At 41.8% G+C, this 19,796-nt stretch overlaps 1 protein-coding gene across 6 annotated transcripts in view; it reads left to right on the plus strand.

Moving 5' to 3' along the window:
* PDE10A (phosphodiesterase 10A) overlaps positions 1-19,796 on the plus strand; it is a 318,318-nt gene that overhangs the window by 167,906 nt on the left and 130,616 nt on the right. The window contains exon 1 of one of the 6 annotated variants that reach the window (XM_077347882.1): positions 13,116-13,391. The exons of the other annotated variants lie outside the window; for them this stretch is intronic. Coding sequence (XP_077203997.1) covers positions 13,262-13,391 — 130 coding nt within the window. The 5' untranslated portion in view covers positions 13,116-13,261. Of the gene's footprint in view, positions 1-13,115; positions 13,392-19,796 lie in introns of those variants that run through there. 6 annotated transcript variants of the gene reach the window in all.

Raw genomic sequence — 19,796 nt, forward strand, 5'->3', positions numbered from 1 at the left:
TTTTAATATGATGATGTCATGCTGACATTGTGATCTGGACCCTTGACTTAGAAAGCTTAATATCCTGACAGAATCCTCCTCCTTCTCTCTGATATGCCTCTCAGACTGCTTCTATGTTGTTGTCATTACACTGGTATAACATCAGCATGATTATTTGTTGGCATCATGAAGATTTTACTCCGATACTGGCTAGCATATCAGCAGCATGGATGATCTTAGTTGTCCTTCTCAGGCTTTCCATTTGGTGTATCAGGACTCTGTGTGATTGCTCTAATAAAGATGTCTTATATAGAGATTTCTGTTGCTGAAAATGGTTTGAATAGTGAATACCTGAAATATTCCAAAGCAGCTTTGGATTCCTGTTGTTAAAATTTGCAGGCTTGTTACAGAAGTATTTATTTACATGTGACTTTTGAAAAAGCATTTTATTTTATTTTTAGACCATACTCTAACTCTCTGCAGCACAGCCAGAAGCAAAACAACTGACCAGTCTTTGCTGCCAAAAACCTGAAATGTTTCTTTACTTTTAAGTCCAAACAGTAAAAACAATGGGATCCTTTTGCAAAAAAAATGTTAGATTCCCTGTTGTATTTAATTAGTGAATACATAATTAATAAGATAATGAAATGTGTATCTTATATAAGCGCAACTAGAAGAGTTCAGCAGTTGAGTTTCAAAATAAATTTAGTGTAAAGTTAAGTATTGGGTTGAGGCCCTCTGGTGGGGACAGTGGAATCCTTGCTTCCAGCTAGCTTTTCCTGCTGTCGCTCTAAATCAGCAGTTCTCAACCTGGGGATCGGGGCCTCTTTGGGGGCCTTTCACAGGGGCCATGGCAGGGAAAGCAGCTTGCCCGGGGGGGGCACCATCCACACAACAGCCTTGTGAGATAGAGCATTCATCTGTCTGGAGCAGCGGAAAAGAGCGAGATTGGCATGGTGGGACAAGAGGCAGAACTGAACTGAAACCCCTCTGGAAAAAAACCAATTTATATATAATCATGAACAATGGATCTTCACGCAACTGGACAGTTTTGGTTTAATTTCTATGAAAGAACGCTTGCCTAATTTTATGGTTGGGGGTCACCACAACACGAGGAACTGTATTAAAGGGTCACGGCATCAGGAAGGCTGAGAACCACTGCTCTAAGTGGTTGCAGGAGAAGAAAAAAATTAATAATGGCCAGCACGTGATGGTGTGATGCAACATTTGGGAAAACCTAAAAGTGATGGCACACATCTCCAGGAATTGGCTGAAAACTTTGGGAAACCTAAATTGCTGAAAACTCTATGATTTTGACATGAAGTCTTGGCAGATTCCTGTAAATGTGTGATACCATATTCAGGTTTTCCCAGAAGTGACATCATGCCATTGGCTGATGGCCACCTTCCTATATCCCCACCCCACCATCTCTTGTTGGTTGCTGGGCCAGACCTGGCATCATTAGTTGAATGGCAGGTTTTATAATTCAGGCTTAACTCCCATAGCTGACTTGGTTAATCCTTTCTCTGTTATAAAGTATTTCTTTTTCATATTGGTTTTGTAAATTTTCTGTAGATGTTTCCTTTAGTATATATGCTCAGTTCAGTTGTGTACATGGTAATGTCGGGTAACTGGTATGGATCTTGTAAAATAGACAGCACTATAACTGTTAATGGCTATTCCTGATATGGATTTCATACTTTGGTGCCAGATTCTGACAAGGCTATAGAACCCTACATAGACATGACAGGGCAGTGAAATATTTTTATTCATGTTTATTCCATTTGCATGTAAAGCAGGAGTCAATTTTTATGGAGGAAGTACGTGTAAATGAGAGGAACTAAATCCTTTCCTTTTGGAACCTTGCCTTTCTTGAGAGAATTTTCTTGAAGCCCAGTTGTGATATCCAAAATGAAGTATGCTGAAGAAAAGGTTTGCCTCTTCTCACCCACACACTTTTGTATAAGATCTCCTCAAACACCTGCTCTACAATGGAGCAGCAGAGGCTGTACTGCGATATTTACTCAGCCTTGTATCTCTAAATTGCTTAAGAATAATAGGGCTTTAATGATATCTAGTTAAAAGTACATGGTTCTTAAAATCCTTATTTAATATATTTTAAAAGTTCAGCTATGTTAATAGTATCCTTTGATGTTTTATTGGTAAAAGTAAAGGTGAACACTTTGTAGGCAGTGTTCTGATCTTGTGGTAGAAGTCTTTCAGACACTGTATGAGGATGTTCATTGTGAAACTGTGTGAAATGTACTCCCTTCATGCTCTGTGGTATTTATTTGATTTCACATATTCCAGCACAATAATTTGGCATTAAGCTAATTTGAACTTGATTATACTGTCTAGTTCCCATGATTACTGTATTCATAGTGAAAAGATTTGAAAGGTATAAGAGAGACAGTGATTTCCAGTTTTGTGATGGTGCCACAGTCAGTAAGTCTCCATGGGCGAGTGGAAATGGGGGAAGCATTCATTTGATTATGTGAAATCATATTGCAGAAGCATAGGCTATTTAACGGTTTTTAGTGGTCTGGCATCATTTGAGACAGTTACCATATGTGATACCTAAAACTCTCTCAAAGTCTACATCTTTCATGCAAGTTCTTTGATCCAGACTAGGCTTGATATAATCTCTGTCAGCATGGCTGGGTCCTAAACTTCATATACAGTGTTCCAGGCTGTTTCACACATTCCAGTAGCTCTTTATAGAGTGGCACCCCATCACGTAATTTCAGTGCACACTATAATTGATCTGTGTAGCCAGAGCCATTTTGCAGGCATGCATCTGAATTTTTTTTTTTTTTAGCCAACCATGGCTCTTATTATAAGCTGTGCTGGATATACAGCTGCTAGGCTTTTATTGATCAATTAAAACTGTGGCTTGGATCCACCAGAACATTTCTGTGCCCATAGAACATGACTTCTTTGCTTTTCCCATTCCAGAACACCACCCAGGAGAACATTGTTGCTATGCAGGCAAAAATAATTATCTGGTGGATTCAGTCGTGAGGTTTTTTGAGTGATTGTTCTCAGAGGCTTATTTCATAGTTAGGTGGTCAGCAATCAGATAACTAATCAAAGGCCAGGTTGCATATATTAGTTTTTACAGTCACAAAGACACTTTGTCAGGTACATCAAGTGTTACATTTAGTTGGCAGAAAAGTCAGTGACCAGAGCTAGGGACAGATTTATGTGTCTTTTAAAAAGAGGAAAAGTAATCCCTGTTCACTTCATTCCACGGTCTCCCAGTATCTTGGTTAAGAGTTCACATATTACAAAACAGGGAGTATAGCTATCCCAACATTCTCTCTGGTAGTCTGCTACCACCCCTGAGTCTGTCCTGAGGCATAGGAGGTCCAGGGATCATCCCTGTCTGGGAATAAAGCAGGATAATCCAAGCCTGGGAAGGGAGACCCCAAATCAAAAGGGGAACTGTGCCAAGCAAGGCACTGAGGGAGTGGTTCCTGTAATACATTCATGAATCAAAGATTTAAAAATTAAGATTTATTAAAGTGTGCAATACAATCTATACTATATTAAAAGTATTTTATATATCTGGAAGAACTCTTTATCTTCAGATGTTCATTCCTGGTATGGCTGAGGCTGAGCTCATAGTCCAGGAGCGCTCCAAGGACAAAGTGTTGTAATATTAATTAGAATAAATAGTTTTAAAGGCACAGCAGAAAATAAGTCCATCGAAGTAGGCCCCAGCCTGAACCAAAGTTTTAAAGTAGCTAAGAGTGAACATGCTGGTTTTCTACAGAAATGCGGGGGAGGGCTGGGGGGGGGTTGTAGAGAAAGCTAAGGAGTTCATTGTGGCAATGAGAGAGGGGGTGTGGTTTTATCTTTCCCCTCAAGCTTTTGGGATCCGAATTGTGCCCCCGAGGTGAAGATCCATCTATGAGCCCCCTCCCAATCTGGAAATCCATATTTTTCCTCTTTGGTTGAGAAAGCTGTTGGGAGTTTTCATCTCAAAATGTATATCCCAACTTGCCTGCATTCTAACAAACAAAACTGACAATATCTGCAAAGGACTGGTATGAATCTCTTTAAAAGCATGTAATTTTAATATCAGAAGAGTCCTGATGGATCAGAACAGTGGTCCATCTCAACCTGCATCCTGTGGTATTATTCTGGGGGAGGGAAAAAAATTCTATTTCTCAACTCTCTTCACCTCATGCATAATTTTATAAGCTCTATCATATCTCCCTCAGTTCTTCAGACTCCCTTCCTGAAAATAGTGACTGTGGCATGGGTACCTGTCCCATGAGTTCCAAGTGAACACAGAAGCAAAAAAGTCATTGTCTCTACCATCTCTCTATCTTTCTTTAGCAATTTCTTTATTCCTTTGTCATCCAAAGGCACCACTGCTTCTCTAGCTGGTAGCAAGTTGTTCCATGGTTACTGCCAGGCCTGGCCCCAGTGAATGGGGCCAGGCCTTAACGTGAGGATTTAAATCTGGGTCGTCCAGTTAGTAGTCTGACACTCTTAACCACTATATCATAGTGGCTTTGTGGATTAATTTAGTTCTAACTTTGCCTTTCTTGTGCAATTCAGCTAGTTGTATGTGTTGTATATGAATATACAATTACCCCCCCTATACATCAGAGCACTAATGGGGAAAATAATTTTCTCATTTTCCTTTTGGGTAAGTTTGGAATTTATATAATTCAGAACTTCAACCATTTTGAAAGGATGTCCACATAAACTCATATGTAATATGACCTTTTGATTATTTCAGGCTATCCAATAGACTAGGGAGGAGCAATCCTTTTAATTCCTGTATTGTTTTTGTTGCTATTGTTTACTTAAAAAATACAAGCCAGTTTTCACTGGTCAGCAAAATGCTCCCCCCTCCCCCCCCCCGTTATATTGACATGGGGAATCCTGTGCAATTAATTTAACTATAAATACTTTTAAAAGACTTATAAAATGCAAACATTTTATAATCTGGTAAATAGAATAAATATTTAATCTGTTGAAATCTCTAATGCATAATTCACCCATGGAAAATCACTAATGTTAAAAAACTCTTCTTGATGAAGACAGCGTGTTCCCTCCTGGCTTGGCTTTGAATTCTTGGAAACTTAAGTGCATTAGGTGAACTATCGCGTCACATAGAATATTTGCATCTGGTGAACTTGTATTAAGTCAAATCATTTTTCATGTGTTTTAGCTTTCTAGTTTAAATAAGAAAATCTTTCAGGCATGAACATACTGAGCACTGTGTTATATAAATTTAAAGTTAAATTAACCCTCCTGAAAAAAAAACAAGTTTCTTTCTCATGGTTTCAAAATTTCTGGAAATTTTACATCTTTAGCTGTCATCGGTAAATTCTATGACATTTCTCAAGTCTTCTAAATTACTGTGTTGTTTTTTATTTTTTTTAAATCCCTCTAGTGAAGAAAATAGTGGCTGTGGAGGACTGAAAGCAGGAAAATGGTTCCAATGTGAATGGGAATCTTCAAAATGTACTCCTCCCCATCCATGTAGTAAAATATCATTTGGATTGCTCGCTTTTGCAGAAGATGAGAATAAAGGAATTAGTAGTTTTGACCTAAAAGTTTTAATCTTATATATTTATCCAAAACCTGAGGAAACTCTTAAGTATTATGAAAGAGATATAAGTGGGTGGAAATTGCATGCTATTTTTATAAGGAGTTATTGGGCTGGGTACATGTGAGATTAAAATCTTATTTCATTGCTTGAATCAAGATGATTTTATTTTTGGGGAAATCACAAAGCTGCATGCACTTCAGTGTTCTATAAGAATATCATGCTCAAATGATTAACAATCCATATTTTATTTTGCTGGATGCCCAAATCATGTGATCTTTTTGACTAGAATCTACGCTACTTTTCTACTGAGATGTTTTAATCTGGTTTATCCGTTATACTATGAATAATGTCACATAATAATATCTTCTTTTAGTATTGGAAATGATCATTTTATTATTTCTCCGCATGCGCTGCCGTCTTCCCTCTCCCACCCTCCACCAAGCCAAAAAGCGGCACGGGTAAGTCCGTGACGCCCCTTCTTGTGGTATGTTCAGAGATTACCTGAAGAAAAAAAAATCACAAAATCCGCAGAAATTCTCGTTGAAAGTAGAGTGTAGCATAGTGATATTAAAATGTATTCAGCCTTACTAGAATGAATCTTTGCTGTCTTCTTTCTAGGGGAAGAAAACTAGTCACTCTAAATATAACGAGAATGTTTTGTGAATATTTTAATTATTTCTCATTATGGAGTCCTGTGTGTTTCATTCCATGCTGTTCCTGAGAAGTGGTGTTCGTTAAGACCAATTTTTCAGGGGACAAAGAAGTTTGCAGCATATTGGGGAAGATGAGAAAATTTCTGCCACAAGTGGCTTGAAGCTTGCAGCTCTTAGGCTTGAACACCTTATATTCAAAGCACTTGTTGGATATAATGTACTGTGTTCCTGTGTCATTTGGAACACTGAACCTCTCTATATAACAATGTACTTATCATTCAGATCCCCTCTACCCTTACTATTCCTTAAGAGTGGCTTTTCCCCTTTCTTGGGCAGTAGTTCTGTAGCTTTATCTCCCAAGTATAAAAAGAACATCCCCCCCCCCAAAAAAAAACCTCTGAGAGAAATTTTCCTTTCTTGTTGGCTGTATCAATGTTCTGTGATCACAGTTGTAGCATCAGATACTCTGTGAAGTTAAAAGAAGGCCTCAAAAGTCTCAAAGCAGCCTTTATATTTAAGCCCAAAGTACAAACTAGGCAATATGGTAGAAAACAGGAGGCCGACAGGGGTAGTACCATGGTATCATAATCAGCCAGCATGGTGTTCAGGTTAAAGTGTTGACCGGCGATTTGAGAAACCTGAGTTTGAATTCCCACTCTGTAATGGAAGTTTTCTGGGAGCCATGTGCCAGTTGGACACCTTCAGCGTAACCTACCTCACAGGGTTGTTACGATGATAAAATGGAGGAGATGAGAACACTGTAAGCTGCTTTGGGGCCCCATTGTGGAGAGAGGTGGTATATAAATAAAATAAATTTACAGTGCAATCATTAGCAGTGTTCAGTGAACATCAGTGGCCATGGAGGGGTATAGTTCTGCATAGAATTTAACTCTTAATCTCCAAACCATTGTTTCCTTCTGCATGATGTTTACAAATATCTTTTCCTTATAATTTTTTGAATCTTCCATTTTAAATCAAAGTTTAATTTCTTCTATGCTATGAGAGTACTGTATGCAAAAGTCAGCGCTAAGGGTAAATTCATGTCAGTCTTGCATATATTTTCTCATAAAAATTAGACACTCACTTTTCATTTTAGACTAACCCATCACCTGTGTGAGTAAGAGTTTGTAGATTCTGACCAAAATATGTGACTTACCTTGCATGATAAACTTTTAAAATTCCTTTTGTTCTCTTAAATTTCCATGTACTTCCTTAAGTTCTTTTACTATGGAAGCATTGAGACATCTGAACATGTATTACTCCAATGTAGACTATACAATCAATTCAGGGGAGAACTTATACCTTCCCTACAGAATAAGCCCCCCTTCAAGGATCGCTGCCTTGTTGTGGCAAGGGGGCTTGCGTAGTTCAGTGAAGCTATGAGCTATGCCGTGCAGGGCCACCCAAGATGGACAGGTCATAGCTGAGAGCTCTGACAAAAGGTGATCCACTGGAGAAGGAAATGGCAAACCACTCCAGTATCTTTGCCATGAAAACTCTATGGACAGTTCCAATAGGCATAACGATATGACGCTGGAAGATGAGCCCCTCAGGTCGGAAGGTGTCCAATATGCTACTGGGGATGAGCAGATGGCTAGTACAAGTAGCGCCAGAATGAATGAAGCGGCTGGGCCAAAGCCGAAAGGACGCTCAGTTGTGGAAGTAACTGGTGGCGAAAAGACAGTCCGATGTTGTAAAGATTTTTATTCCATAGGAACCTGGAACGTCAGATCCATGAATCAAGGCAAGCTGGACGTGGTTAAATAAGAAATGAGAAGACTGAACATCGACATTTTAGGAATCAGTGAACTAAAATGGACAGGAATGGGTGAATTTAATTCAGATGACCATCAGGTATACTACTGTGGACAAGAATCTCGCAGAAGAAATGGAGTAGCCTTCAAAATCAATAAGAGAGTAGGAAAAGCAGTCTTGGGATACAATCCCCAAAATGACAGAATGATCTCAGTTCGAATCCAAGGCAAACCATTCAACATCACAGTGATCCAGGTCTACGCCCCAACCACTGCTGCTGAAGAGGATAAAGTTGATCAGTTCTATGAAGCCCTACAACACCTTCTAGAAGCAACGCCCAAAAATGATGTGCTTATCATCATGGGGGATTGGAATGCTAAAGTAGGAAGCCAAAAGATAACCGGGATAACAGGCAAGTTTGGCCTTGGAGTACAAAATGAAGCAGGGCACAGGCTGGTAGAATTTTGTCAAGAGAATACAATGGTCATAGCAAACACTCTTTTCCAGCAACCCAAGAGACGACTCTACACATGGACATCACCAGACGGTCAACACAGAAATCAGATTGACTATGTGCTCTGCAGCCAAAGATGGAAAAGTTCTATCCAGTCAATAAAAACAAGACCAGGAGCTGGTTGTGGTTCAGATCATGAGCTTCTTGTTGCAAAATTTAGGCTTAAATTGAAGAAAGTAGGGAAAAGCACTAGGCCACTAAGGTATGAACTAAATCATATCCCCGACGAATACACAGTGGAGGTGACAAATAGATTTAAGGAATTAGATCTGATAGACAGAGTGCCTGAAGAACTATGGACGGAGGTACGCAACATTGTACAAGAGGTAGCAACTAAAACCATCCCAAAGAAAAAGAAATGCAAGAAATCAAAATGGCTGTCTGAGGAAGCTTTACAAATAGCTAAGGAGAGAAGGGAAGTGAAAGGCAAGGGAGAAAGAGAAAGATACACCCAATTGAATGCAGAATTCCAGAGAAAAGCTAGAAGAGATAAGAATGCCTTCTTAAATGAACAGTGCAAACAAATAGAAGAAAACAATAGAATCGGGAGGACCAGAGATCTTTTCAAGAAAATTGGAGATATGAAGAGAACGTTTCATGCAAAGATGGGTATGATAAGGGACCAAAATGGTAGGGACCTCACAGAAGCAGAAGAGATTAAACAAAGGTGGCAAAATTATACAGAAGAACTATACAAGAGCGAGCTTAACATCCCTGATGACCACAATGGGGTAGTTACTGACCTGGAGCCAGACATCCTGGAATGTGAAGTCAAATGGGCCTTAGGAAGTCTGAGCAACAATAAAGCTAGTGGTAGTGACAGCATTCCAGTTGAACTATTCAAAATCTTAAAGGACGATGCAGTAAAAGTGCTACACTCAATATGCCAGCAAATTTGGAAAACTCAACAATGGCCACAGGATTGGAAAAGGTCAGTTTACATTCCAATCCCAAAGAAGGGCAATGCCAAAGAATGTTCAAACTACCGCACCATTGCACTAATTTCTCATGCTAGCAAAGTTATGCTCAAAATCCTACAAGCTAGGCTCCAGCAATATGTGGACTGAGAACTTCCAGAATTACAGGCAGGATTTCGAAGAGGTAGAGGAACTAGAGATCAAATTGCCAACATACGCTGGATCATGGAGAAAGCTAGGGAGTACCAGAAGAACGTCTACTTCTGCTTCATTGACTATGCTAAAGCCTTTGATTGTGTGGAGCACAACAAATTGTGGCAAGTTCTTAAAGAGATGGGAATACCAGAGCATCTTATTTGTCTCTTGAGAAATTTATATGCAGGTCAAGAAGCAACAGTGAGAACTGAACATGGAATCACTGACTGGTTCAAAATTGAGAAAGGAGTTCGGCAAGGCTGTATACTGTCGCCTTGCCTATTTAATGTATGCAGAGCACATCATGAGAAATGCGGTATTAGAGGAGTCACAAATTGGGATCAAGATTGCAGGGAGAAATATCAACAACCTCAGATATGCAGATGATACCACTCTAATGGCAGAAAGTGTAGAGGAACTAAAGAGCCTGTTGATGCGGGTGAAGGAGGAGAGTGCAAAAATTGGCTTGAAACTCAACATCAAGAAAACAAAGATCATGGCATCCGGCCCTCTCAATTCCTGGCAAATAGAAGGGGAAGAAATGGAGATAGTGACAGATTTTATTTTCCTGGGCTCCAAGATCACTGCAGATGGGGACTGCAGCAAAGAAATTAAAAGACGCTTGCTTCTGGGGAGGAAAGCTATGGCAAATCTAGACAGCATCCTAAAAAGCAGAGACATCACCCTGCCAACAAAAGTGCGTTTAGTCAAGGCTATGGTCTTCCCAGTTGCAATGTATGGCTGCGAAAGTTGGACCATAAGGAAGGCCGAGCGTCAAAGAATTGAGGCTTTTGAACTCTGGTGCTGGAGAAGACTCTTGCGAGTCCCTTGGACTGCAAGGCGAACAAACCAGTCAGTCCTAGAGGAGATCAGCCCTGACTGCTCTTTAGAAGGCCAGATCCTGAAGATGAAACTCAAATATTTTGGCCACCTCATGAGAAGGAAGGACTCCCTGGAGAAGAGCCTAATGCTGGGAGAGATCGAGGGCAAAAGAAGAAGGGGACGACAGAGAATGAGGTGGATGGATGGAGTCACTGAAGCAGTAGGTGCAAACTTAAATGGACTCCGGGGAATGGTAGAGGACAGGAAGGCCTGGAGGATCATTGTCCATGGGGTCGCGATGGGTCGGACACGACTTCGCACATAACAACAACAACAGAATAAGCCCAAATCAGAGGCAATCAAAGACATGTTGTCAGACAAAAGCACAGAAATAACTTCTGTTGTGGCCAGATTTGCTTGGAGAGCTATCAAAACAAGGAAGAGCTGGGTGGATTCGGAGCAACTTAGGTAGAGATAGTCCCAATTGCTTGAGATAATGCTTGTGAGTTTTAAAATTAGAATGATGCTTATAGCTGGAATGTTTTTAAATTTTATAATATTTTAGTTATCAATGATTCTTTTATGTACCTTGTTAAGGCCAGATGTTTTTATGTATTTTGTAATTTGACTACTAGTCTAGTACTGTAATAATAGACTTGACTTGACTTGACAGTTCTTTTACTGTCGATGCCCATTCTTATCCATGGTTCCTCTATATATTTGTGAAACAACCTGGGGGGTGGGACATGTCCGGCTGTCCGTATTGGAATAGAGCCAATGTTTGGCCCTGCCCCTACAGCTCCCGCCCTCCTTCCCTGGACACTAGCTATGTTCCTCTTAGTCACACCAGAGACAGAGAGACACACAGAACCCTGCCAGACCGAACACGAGCCTTCATTCCTGCCTATCGCTCTGCTGCAAGGGAGGCAGAGAGAGGCAGACAGAGAGAGCTGCCCCAAACTGCACACCAGCCCTCCTTCCCTCCTAAGAATGAGCCCTAATTACCTGCTATGCCTTCTGCGAGACAAATGGGGAGAGGGAGAGAGACACACACACACACACAGATCTGCACATCCCGGTGTCCCTTGGGTCCTAGTGCCCATTGCATTCCTGCTTGCAATGAGCTTTCTTGCAAGTTGTATTTATATTTATACAAATCAGTCTACCGTTTTCCCTTCTTGTTGCAATATTTGCAAACTTTTCATCTTATTTCCTTGTCTATCAAATCCGAAATGCATATGAGTTCCACAGTCTTATCTTTGGGTTTCGTTTCAACATCCACTTTCAGCGGTGATGTATTTGGGCTTATTCTTTCCTTATACTTGATCCATATCTTTAATAGGTTGTTTTTCCGTAGATGTTTACTTTTTGTTATACCTGGATCTTTCTTGTGTGGCTACATTAAGTTCCGCAGCTGCTTCATCCTGCCTCTGTCTTCAAATTTCACAATTTTCCTCCCCTGATTTTTAATGCAATCTGTTACACAAGTCAATACAGCTGCATAATAGTATAATTTAAAATTGGCAATGCCCATCCCGTCTCTATTTATCATCTTGTAGTATCATAAAAGCAATTCATGTCCTTTTATTATTCCATATGAATTTGTTAATAGTGCTTTGCCACTTCATTAATGTCTTTTCTTTCAGATCTATTGGTATTGTTTGGAGGACATTAAGCCGTGGCAAAACATTCATCTTAACTGTAGCCATCCTCACTGACCATGAGAATTTCAGTTTTGATCAATACTCCAAATCCCGCGGAATTAATTGCCAGATATTTGCATAGTTATTTTGGCCCAACTTAGACAAATCTTGTTCTATGAAGCCCTACAACACCTTCTAGAAGCAATGCCATAGACAACACCAGAAGGTCAACACAGAAATCAGATTGACTATGTGCTCTGCAGCCAAAGATGGAAAAGTTCTATACAGTCAGTAAAAACAAGACCAGGAGCTGATTGTGGTTCAGATCATCAGCTTCTTGTTGCAAAATTTAGGTTTAAATTGAAGAAATTAGAGAAAAGCACTAGGCCACTCAGGTATGAACTAAATCATATCCCCGACGAATACACAGTAGAGGTGACAAATAGATTTAAGGAATTAGATCTGATAGACAGAGTGCCTGAAGAACTATGGATGGAGGTTCGCAACATTGTACAAGAGGTAGCAACTAAAACCATCCCAAAGAAAAATAAATGTAAGAAAGCAAAATGGCTGTCTGAGGAAGCTTTACAAATAGCTGAGGAGAGAAGGGAAGTGAAAGGCAAGGGAGAAAGAGAAAGAAAGAGAAAGATACACCCAACTGGATGCTGAATTCCAGAGAATAGCTAGAAGAGATAAGAATGCCTTTTTAAATGAACAGTGCAAACAAATAGAAGAATACAATAGATTGGGGAGGACCAAAAAATTGGAGATATAAAGAGAACATTTCATGGAAAGATGGGTATAATAAAGGGTGCAAAATGGTAGGGACCTAACAGAAGCAGAAGAGATTAAAAAAAGGTGGCAAAATTATACAGAAGAACTATACAAGAGCGAGCTTTCCCTGCCTCCAAGTCTGGATTCAAAGTCTGGATAATACATATTTTTCTGTATTTTGAGTAACAGAATGAGGTGTTGATACAGTTTCTGTTTTATTGTGACTGGTTGATGAGAGAAGATGTGATAGGTCAGCACTTGAATGATGTCATAGAGATATTGGCCTGTTAGCTGAAGGAATGTGGTTCCGTTGATCATAGTCTGTGGGTCTGTCATGTAATGAGGGCGTATAATGAGGCCCTTTAGCCCAAGTCCTATTTGGAGACAACCTTTTTAATCTCGCCAAACTTATTACAGTTGATGGTACTTACGAGAACATGGATGAGCCCAATAAGGCAGAAATCAAGTCTTCAGTTAGAAGAGGTTTAACTTCAGGTTTCTTAAAATCAGAAAGTAAAAGCAGAACTAAATTTGAGGAGTATTTGGAGGTGGCAGAGAAAAAACTGGGTGAGCAGTTTTCAAGTGAATGCATCTGTATAGGAAGAGAGAACATATTGTTGAAATAATTATATAAGGGGAAAAAGTCATGAAATTCAGATGTTATAGTCTTTGGTCTCTATGCTGTACCAAGTCAGTAATGGGAATGGGACCTAAGGTGTCTGGCATGAGTACTGTTGATGAAGAGAAGCTTTATTTAGAAGCAATTCACATGTAATTAAGTCTTGCTTACAAAGGTAGCCAGCTGGCTTTTTTTCAAATTGCTTTGAGTTAGAGGAAATATTACACATAACATATATATGCTAATTTTATCTGGGATATAGTATAGAAAGAGGGGTATATAATGCCTTCCTCCTTTGTTGATTCACTTATCAAAATCTCCCATATGAATGCTACTATCCAGGGCAGTTTGCAGAAGGGGGAGTGGTGGGGATTGTTCTTCCAGCATTTTTGTGTAGTCTTCCTCCATCCTCTCATGAGTTCTGTCAGTTCCCGTTCTTATAGATGTCTGGACCACCTACTTGTCCATTCCCTGGGCTATGTGTATGGCTGGGAGTGTGAGGAAGTGGGGGAGGATGGATGGGTGTGCAGATGGGTGAGCTCTGACAGTTGCCCTGTGTCAGGGTATGCTGATGCCAGGCTTGTGTCAGAAGCTATCCCCTAGTCTGTTCCACATATTTCTGGTAAGGCCTTGAAGGAGGAGCGTGTCTCATGGCTTAAGTGCCACTCGGCGCTTAACACCCACTAAGGGTGGCTGTCCCACCCCTGAGTACCACCTCCTATAACTGGCTTGCCCATCCAGTAGCCAGCCAATTGCCTACCATCTCCAACCCCCTCCTCCTTCCATTTCCCTCCAAGGTTCAGAGGCTGCAAATCCCTGCTGCGGGAGACCTGCCTCTGCCAGTGAGTTCCCTTCCTGGCTTGGCCTCTAGTATATAATTTCAACCCTTGCAGCCCACCACCCAGACACTATATTTTGCCTACTACCATCCCTAGATGTATCCATATGCTTTTGTATTCATATGGTTCCAGAAAGAAAAGGCAAAATAGATACTAAGCCTTCCTGATTTTTCTCTGTCCTCGTCTTTCCATCTTCACCCAACAGTGGGTCTATTGCTTCATTTAACTTACATTTGCTTTCACATATCTGAAGAAGCTTTTCTTGTTATAGTGGGTTTCCATGGTCAGTCTCAGCTAACTTCCAGCTTTGGCCTTTTTGATGGCTGATCTGCAGTGCCTACTAGTAACCTGTTGTAGCAGAACCTAATAGAGTTTGGAGCTACTTAGATCTGAGAAGTGGCATGATGTAAGGATTAAATACACATTTTGGTTGGTTGTTGTAGCTAGCCAACATTTGTAGTTGCTGCTATTTGTTCTCTGGTATTGTACTTGGCTTCAGAGGCATTTAGAAACCATGAAATTTTACCTTTTTGCAACACCTCCAAACCCCAGCTTTTTCTTCATTTGAAACATTCTTTCAGGCATGCAAAAAGGAGGGCAGTGGAATTTTGCCTACAGTTATCCTTGGCGTTGAAAATGTTCAAAAAGCACTGCTTTGGAATGATTGGAGATTCTAGTGCAACCACTAGATGAGCTGCAGCCCTTGTTCCAGCCTCAAGAGAAAGTTGGGGAAATGGGACTTTTGAAGTCATGTTGAACTTTTTAAGGTCACTTTTGCAGTCATGTTGAACGTTTTTAGGTGTTTAGAAATTGGTACACTTGTTGCCTTTTGAACATACACCTCTGAATCCAGACAAATTGTTACAGTATTTTATTCGTTTAACATGTAGGTCTTCTACTCCGCTTAAAATGGTCTGCAGGAGAAAGTACATTATTTTTCCCTGTGAAATAAGTTGATAGGCAATAATCACGTTCTTGTGTAAGTTTAAAGGTAAAAAATGGCATGTCATTCAAATGCATCACACTCATTATAGGTTTTACATTTATTATCCTCCCCTTACTCCAAGAAGCCTGTAGCAGTATTTATGGCTCTTCCCTTTTCCATTTTATCCTCATAATATGTATTTATTTATTTAGATTTCTATACCGCCCATTTCTTTGCAGCTCTGGGTGGTTTACATTGAACATTAATATCAAGGTAGGTTAGCAGAAGGAGAGGAAGAAAGTATGACTGGTACAAGGCAATACAGTGAGCTTCACTGAGGATTTGGTCTTCCCAGTTCCTCTAGCCCTGTAACCACTACACAAGATGTACTGAGATGATTGTGAGTTGTCCATTTGCTCTGAATAGAAGAGGGGAAGGGGGAAAGGATATTCATTATGAAACACTTATAGGAGGCTTAGATATAAGAAATTGTTACTCTTATGTTAGAAATCTTGTTTATGTTGAACTAGAAGATAAGCCCGCTGTAGGCAAAATACAGCGGGTGCTAGCAGCCTGTGGCCCCGGCCTCTGGGGGGCCCTGTTCCGTGCGTTACCTGTTGAATGGCAGCAGAAAGAGAAGGAGGGCTGCAGAGAGGAGGAAACGCACAGGGGCGTGCATGGGTGAACGTGGAGCAGGCGGCTGTAAAGGCTGTAAGGCTGGCATGGGGGGGGGGGCGGCGTCCGAGGCTGCGGGGAAGGCAAAGGAGCAGAGGCGCAGCGCTCCGGAGGCTTTGGGACACGGGCGTGGATGTGAGTTTAAATCATTACCCTAATTGGGTGTCTTCATATCCTTGAGTGACCCTATCGTTCAGGCCTGCAGTGAGAAGAGAAGAAACAACAATAGAATTCAATGAATCTGACACAACATAGGATCTGAGCCTAGATGAGAGGGTAAGCTCTCTCTCTCTCGCATCTCCCATGGAAAATCTCCAAATGTTAGAAAACACATGATTCGTATGGCCCGATTCCTCGAGATAAAAGTCACTCATGCAGAAAACAAACCCAAAGATAAGATTCTGAGACACCTCTGTCCAGAAGCTCCCAGAATTATTGTTTTACCAGTGTCGGAGGGCCTTGAGGACATCAAACAAGAAGTGTGAGAAAAACCTGTGTCTCTCCAGCCTACCTGAGTAGAACATTTTTTATTTTAAAAAGCCATTTAATTATTTGACAACTCATTCTCCCCCAGAGGTGGAAGACATCTTGGGTGTTTTCATTTCCCGGTACAGGGAGGCAGACTCACTTTTTTCTTTTTCCTGCTTTGTGTGTCTGCCCCAATTCTTTCCTGCCTGTGATCAGGGAGATCGCATTTTACTAGTTCTTCTAGCAGGCTTATTTCTTTTTCTCTAACCTACTTATTTCCGTCCTTACCTTCTCCCACCGTTACTAACTTTTCCCCTTGTACTTCTAGCGGCTTTGGGGTGAGTTTTTCAGCCCTTTAGACTGACCTTACAATCTGTGGCTTCCTGCTTTGATTCGGGGCCCTTCCTAATTAGCAATCCCAGACTCAAAGAGGAGAGTGGGATAAGATGGCAACGAGAAGAGAGGAAGATTTCTTTCGGAGGAAGATGTCGCATCTCACATTTTGGAAGGCAACAAACAGCTTCCTGGGCCGGCGGGCATATCTGGCAAGACCGTCCCATGTCTGGTCAGAGCAGGAGCAGAAAGGCACGAGAAGTGCACTAAAAAGACGACCGTAGCTCCACCAGAGAAATCCTTTTGCAGCAAGTCTCATGATGGCAGCAGCCATGTTGGAGCCAGAGAAGAGACTTCTGAGCCTGCGGAGCCAACAGATCTAGGAGAAAGCACTTCAAATCAAGTAACTGTAAGGCCTGAGGGGCCAATTTAAATAATGACTTATTGGAGGCTATTAACAGATCTATTGCCAACCAGCTTAGACCCATTTGGCGAGCAATGGGGGATAGGTGCAGGGCTGATTCAGACTCCTCACGCTGTTTTCCTCCCTCAAGAACATATGAGTCAGCTGTGTCCCACCCAAGACGCTCCCGGCCCACAAAAGCAGCAAGGAAAATATATTACCTCCAAGGGAAGGGAGGGACACAGTATTTCTCTGACTCAGACTCCAATGCCACCTCTAAGCAAGATACTGAGTTTCTTACAGATGAGGAACTGGAACTAGATATAGAGCTTCCTGAACCCTCTAAAAGATTTTTTTAAGATCGAAGATTCTTGTTCTTTACTGGATAAAACCTTAGCAGTACTGGATTTGAAACCCAATCCATTAGAGGATCCTGAAGAAGGACCTAGCAAGCCCAAAAGACCTAGAGGGAAATCTGAGTTTTCCTCTTCCATAGATTCCTTCTTAAATTTCCCTTTCCCTGACTGTTTTGAACATCAAATGAGAAAATAATGGGTCAAACCAATGGCAAATAAACAATTCCCTTCTTATGCTAAGACACTTTATGGTTTACCTGAATTTGCAGAGCAGTTTTTTGTCTGGGCGAGAGGGGCAGGGCGGCAGTGGACAGGCTGTTCACACTGATGGGGACGTTCAACCCACCGTCAGCCTCCAGGGGGGAAAGCAGGTGGGATGAAAGGGGGTCGCATGCACTGAGAAAGGATCCTGGACCTTCCAAAGAACTCCCCAGATGGCGAGAGATGACAGAGAAAGTGGAGACAATGATGGCAGACTCTCTGCCCAGCACAGCCGAACAAAGCAAAGAGTCAGCTGCCAACTCTCCCAATCACCAGCAGGACAGCCTGGTGGCAAGGACTGCCGCCCGCCCTCATCACCCGCCCGTACTTGAAGAGGTCAAGGGTCTAGGGGACAAGAACCCCAAGAACACAGGGACCCAGGTAAATGGAGAATCACGGGCTGGTGTCTTGAGGGCAGGGCTGGGAACGAGAGTAGCAGGAGAAGGGGAATACTTACCAGAGTCTGGGGGCAGGCAATGGCGGGATCATGAGGACAAGACTCAAGCAGCCCATGTATGAGGAGGTCGGTGGGGGGTACAGAACAACGCCCCAGCCCACTCATTCCAGAGAAGGGCCCGCTGGAGAGTACAAAGTTGACGGCACCTAGAGGGAGAAAGAATGATATGTACCTGAGGAGCAGCTAGCCATCGCACCACATAGGCAGAACCGGAAGTGATATTAGGGCACAAGGGAGAGGTTTAAAGGCCTAGGGCAGGGACTAGAGGGGGAATAAAAGGGAGGTGGGAAGGAGCACAGGGGTGGTGGGTTGATGAGGAGAAGGAAACCAGGATTTGTTTTTGGTGTACTGAAAGTGTTGAAAGATTAAAGATGCTCTCAAGCAGCTCAGTGTGCCAGCGTGGTTTTTCCAGGCCCATGTTGGGGCAGGAAAAGAGAGAGCATAATTGCAGAGAGGGGCAGAGCCTAACCTCACATTTTTACAGGTCCCAATCGTGGATGTAGCCATGGTGGCAGTTCAAGTACCTGGACTCCTTTCTGAGGATGGAAAAGGCTCAGTTAAGGATGCTATGGACGAGAAAGCTGACTATGCCTTACGCAAGGCACATGAGGCATTGGCTATGGCTTTGAGAGCCTCTCCCATTGCCTCAGTTATAATGCATGCTTCCATAGTTTGGACAAGGAAGTTAGTACAACTATTGGGGGACAAAGACAAGCGCCTACTAGAGGGCACAAATAGAATTCTACAAGGTGTCTCCTTTGCTGCAGACACCACCCTGGATGCTGCGATCATTAATTCCCGGAATATTGCTTCTTTGGCAGCACATAGAGTACTTTGGCTGCAGGCTTGGCAGGCTGATGTTAGGTCTAAATCCATAGCCACAGCATACTAGTTTCACAGGGAAAAGCTTTTCAGGGAATCTTTGGACAGAGTACTAACAGACTCCAAAGAAAAGATACGAACCATGCTGAAATTCATAAGGAAAAATGATCGCAGACTGTATACTAACTACCAAACTTTTCAGAATTATTCCTTGCATGACAGTGGATCCTTCCCCAAAAACAGATAAAGCAGGAGACAATCGTGGTCTGTCCAGACAGCCCTACAGGTGTGGAGGATTCAACCAGAGGTTCTACAAAAACTAACACTTTGACAAGTCAGAACGTGATTCTAAACTATCCAAAGATTGACTATTCTGAGGAACAGGTAGGGTGCAGATTACTTCTTTTCAATCAGATCTGGTCCAAAAAGGTAAAAGACAAGTGGGCTCTAAAAGTGGTGTCAAAAGGCCACTCCATAGAGTTCCAGTATCCCCCACCTACACTGTTTATACAATCTCCACTGAGCAGACTTACAGAAAAACGAAAACGGGCCTTAAAGGTGATTTCTCACCTACTACAAATCAGGGCCATAGAAGGGGTACCACTCCTGGAAAGGGGCCAAAGTCTATATTCAATCTTTTAAACCAGAACAAAAAAGAATGAATTAGCGGGCCATTTGAGGCTTGAAGCGCCTCAACAGGGCAGTCAAACCCAGAAAATTCCAAATGGGGACTCATCACTCCATCACGGAGGCCATCCAAGAAGTTGAGTACCCTGCATCTTCATGTTCCTATAAATCCGTCTCACAGGAAATT

This window comes from Paroedura picta, chromosome 1 (genome assembly GCF_049243985.1).
Source record: "Paroedura picta isolate Pp20150507F chromosome 1, Ppicta_v3.0, whole genome shotgun sequence".
Lineage (NCBI taxonomy): Eukaryota > Metazoa > Chordata > Lepidosauria > Squamata > Gekkonidae > Paroedura > Paroedura picta.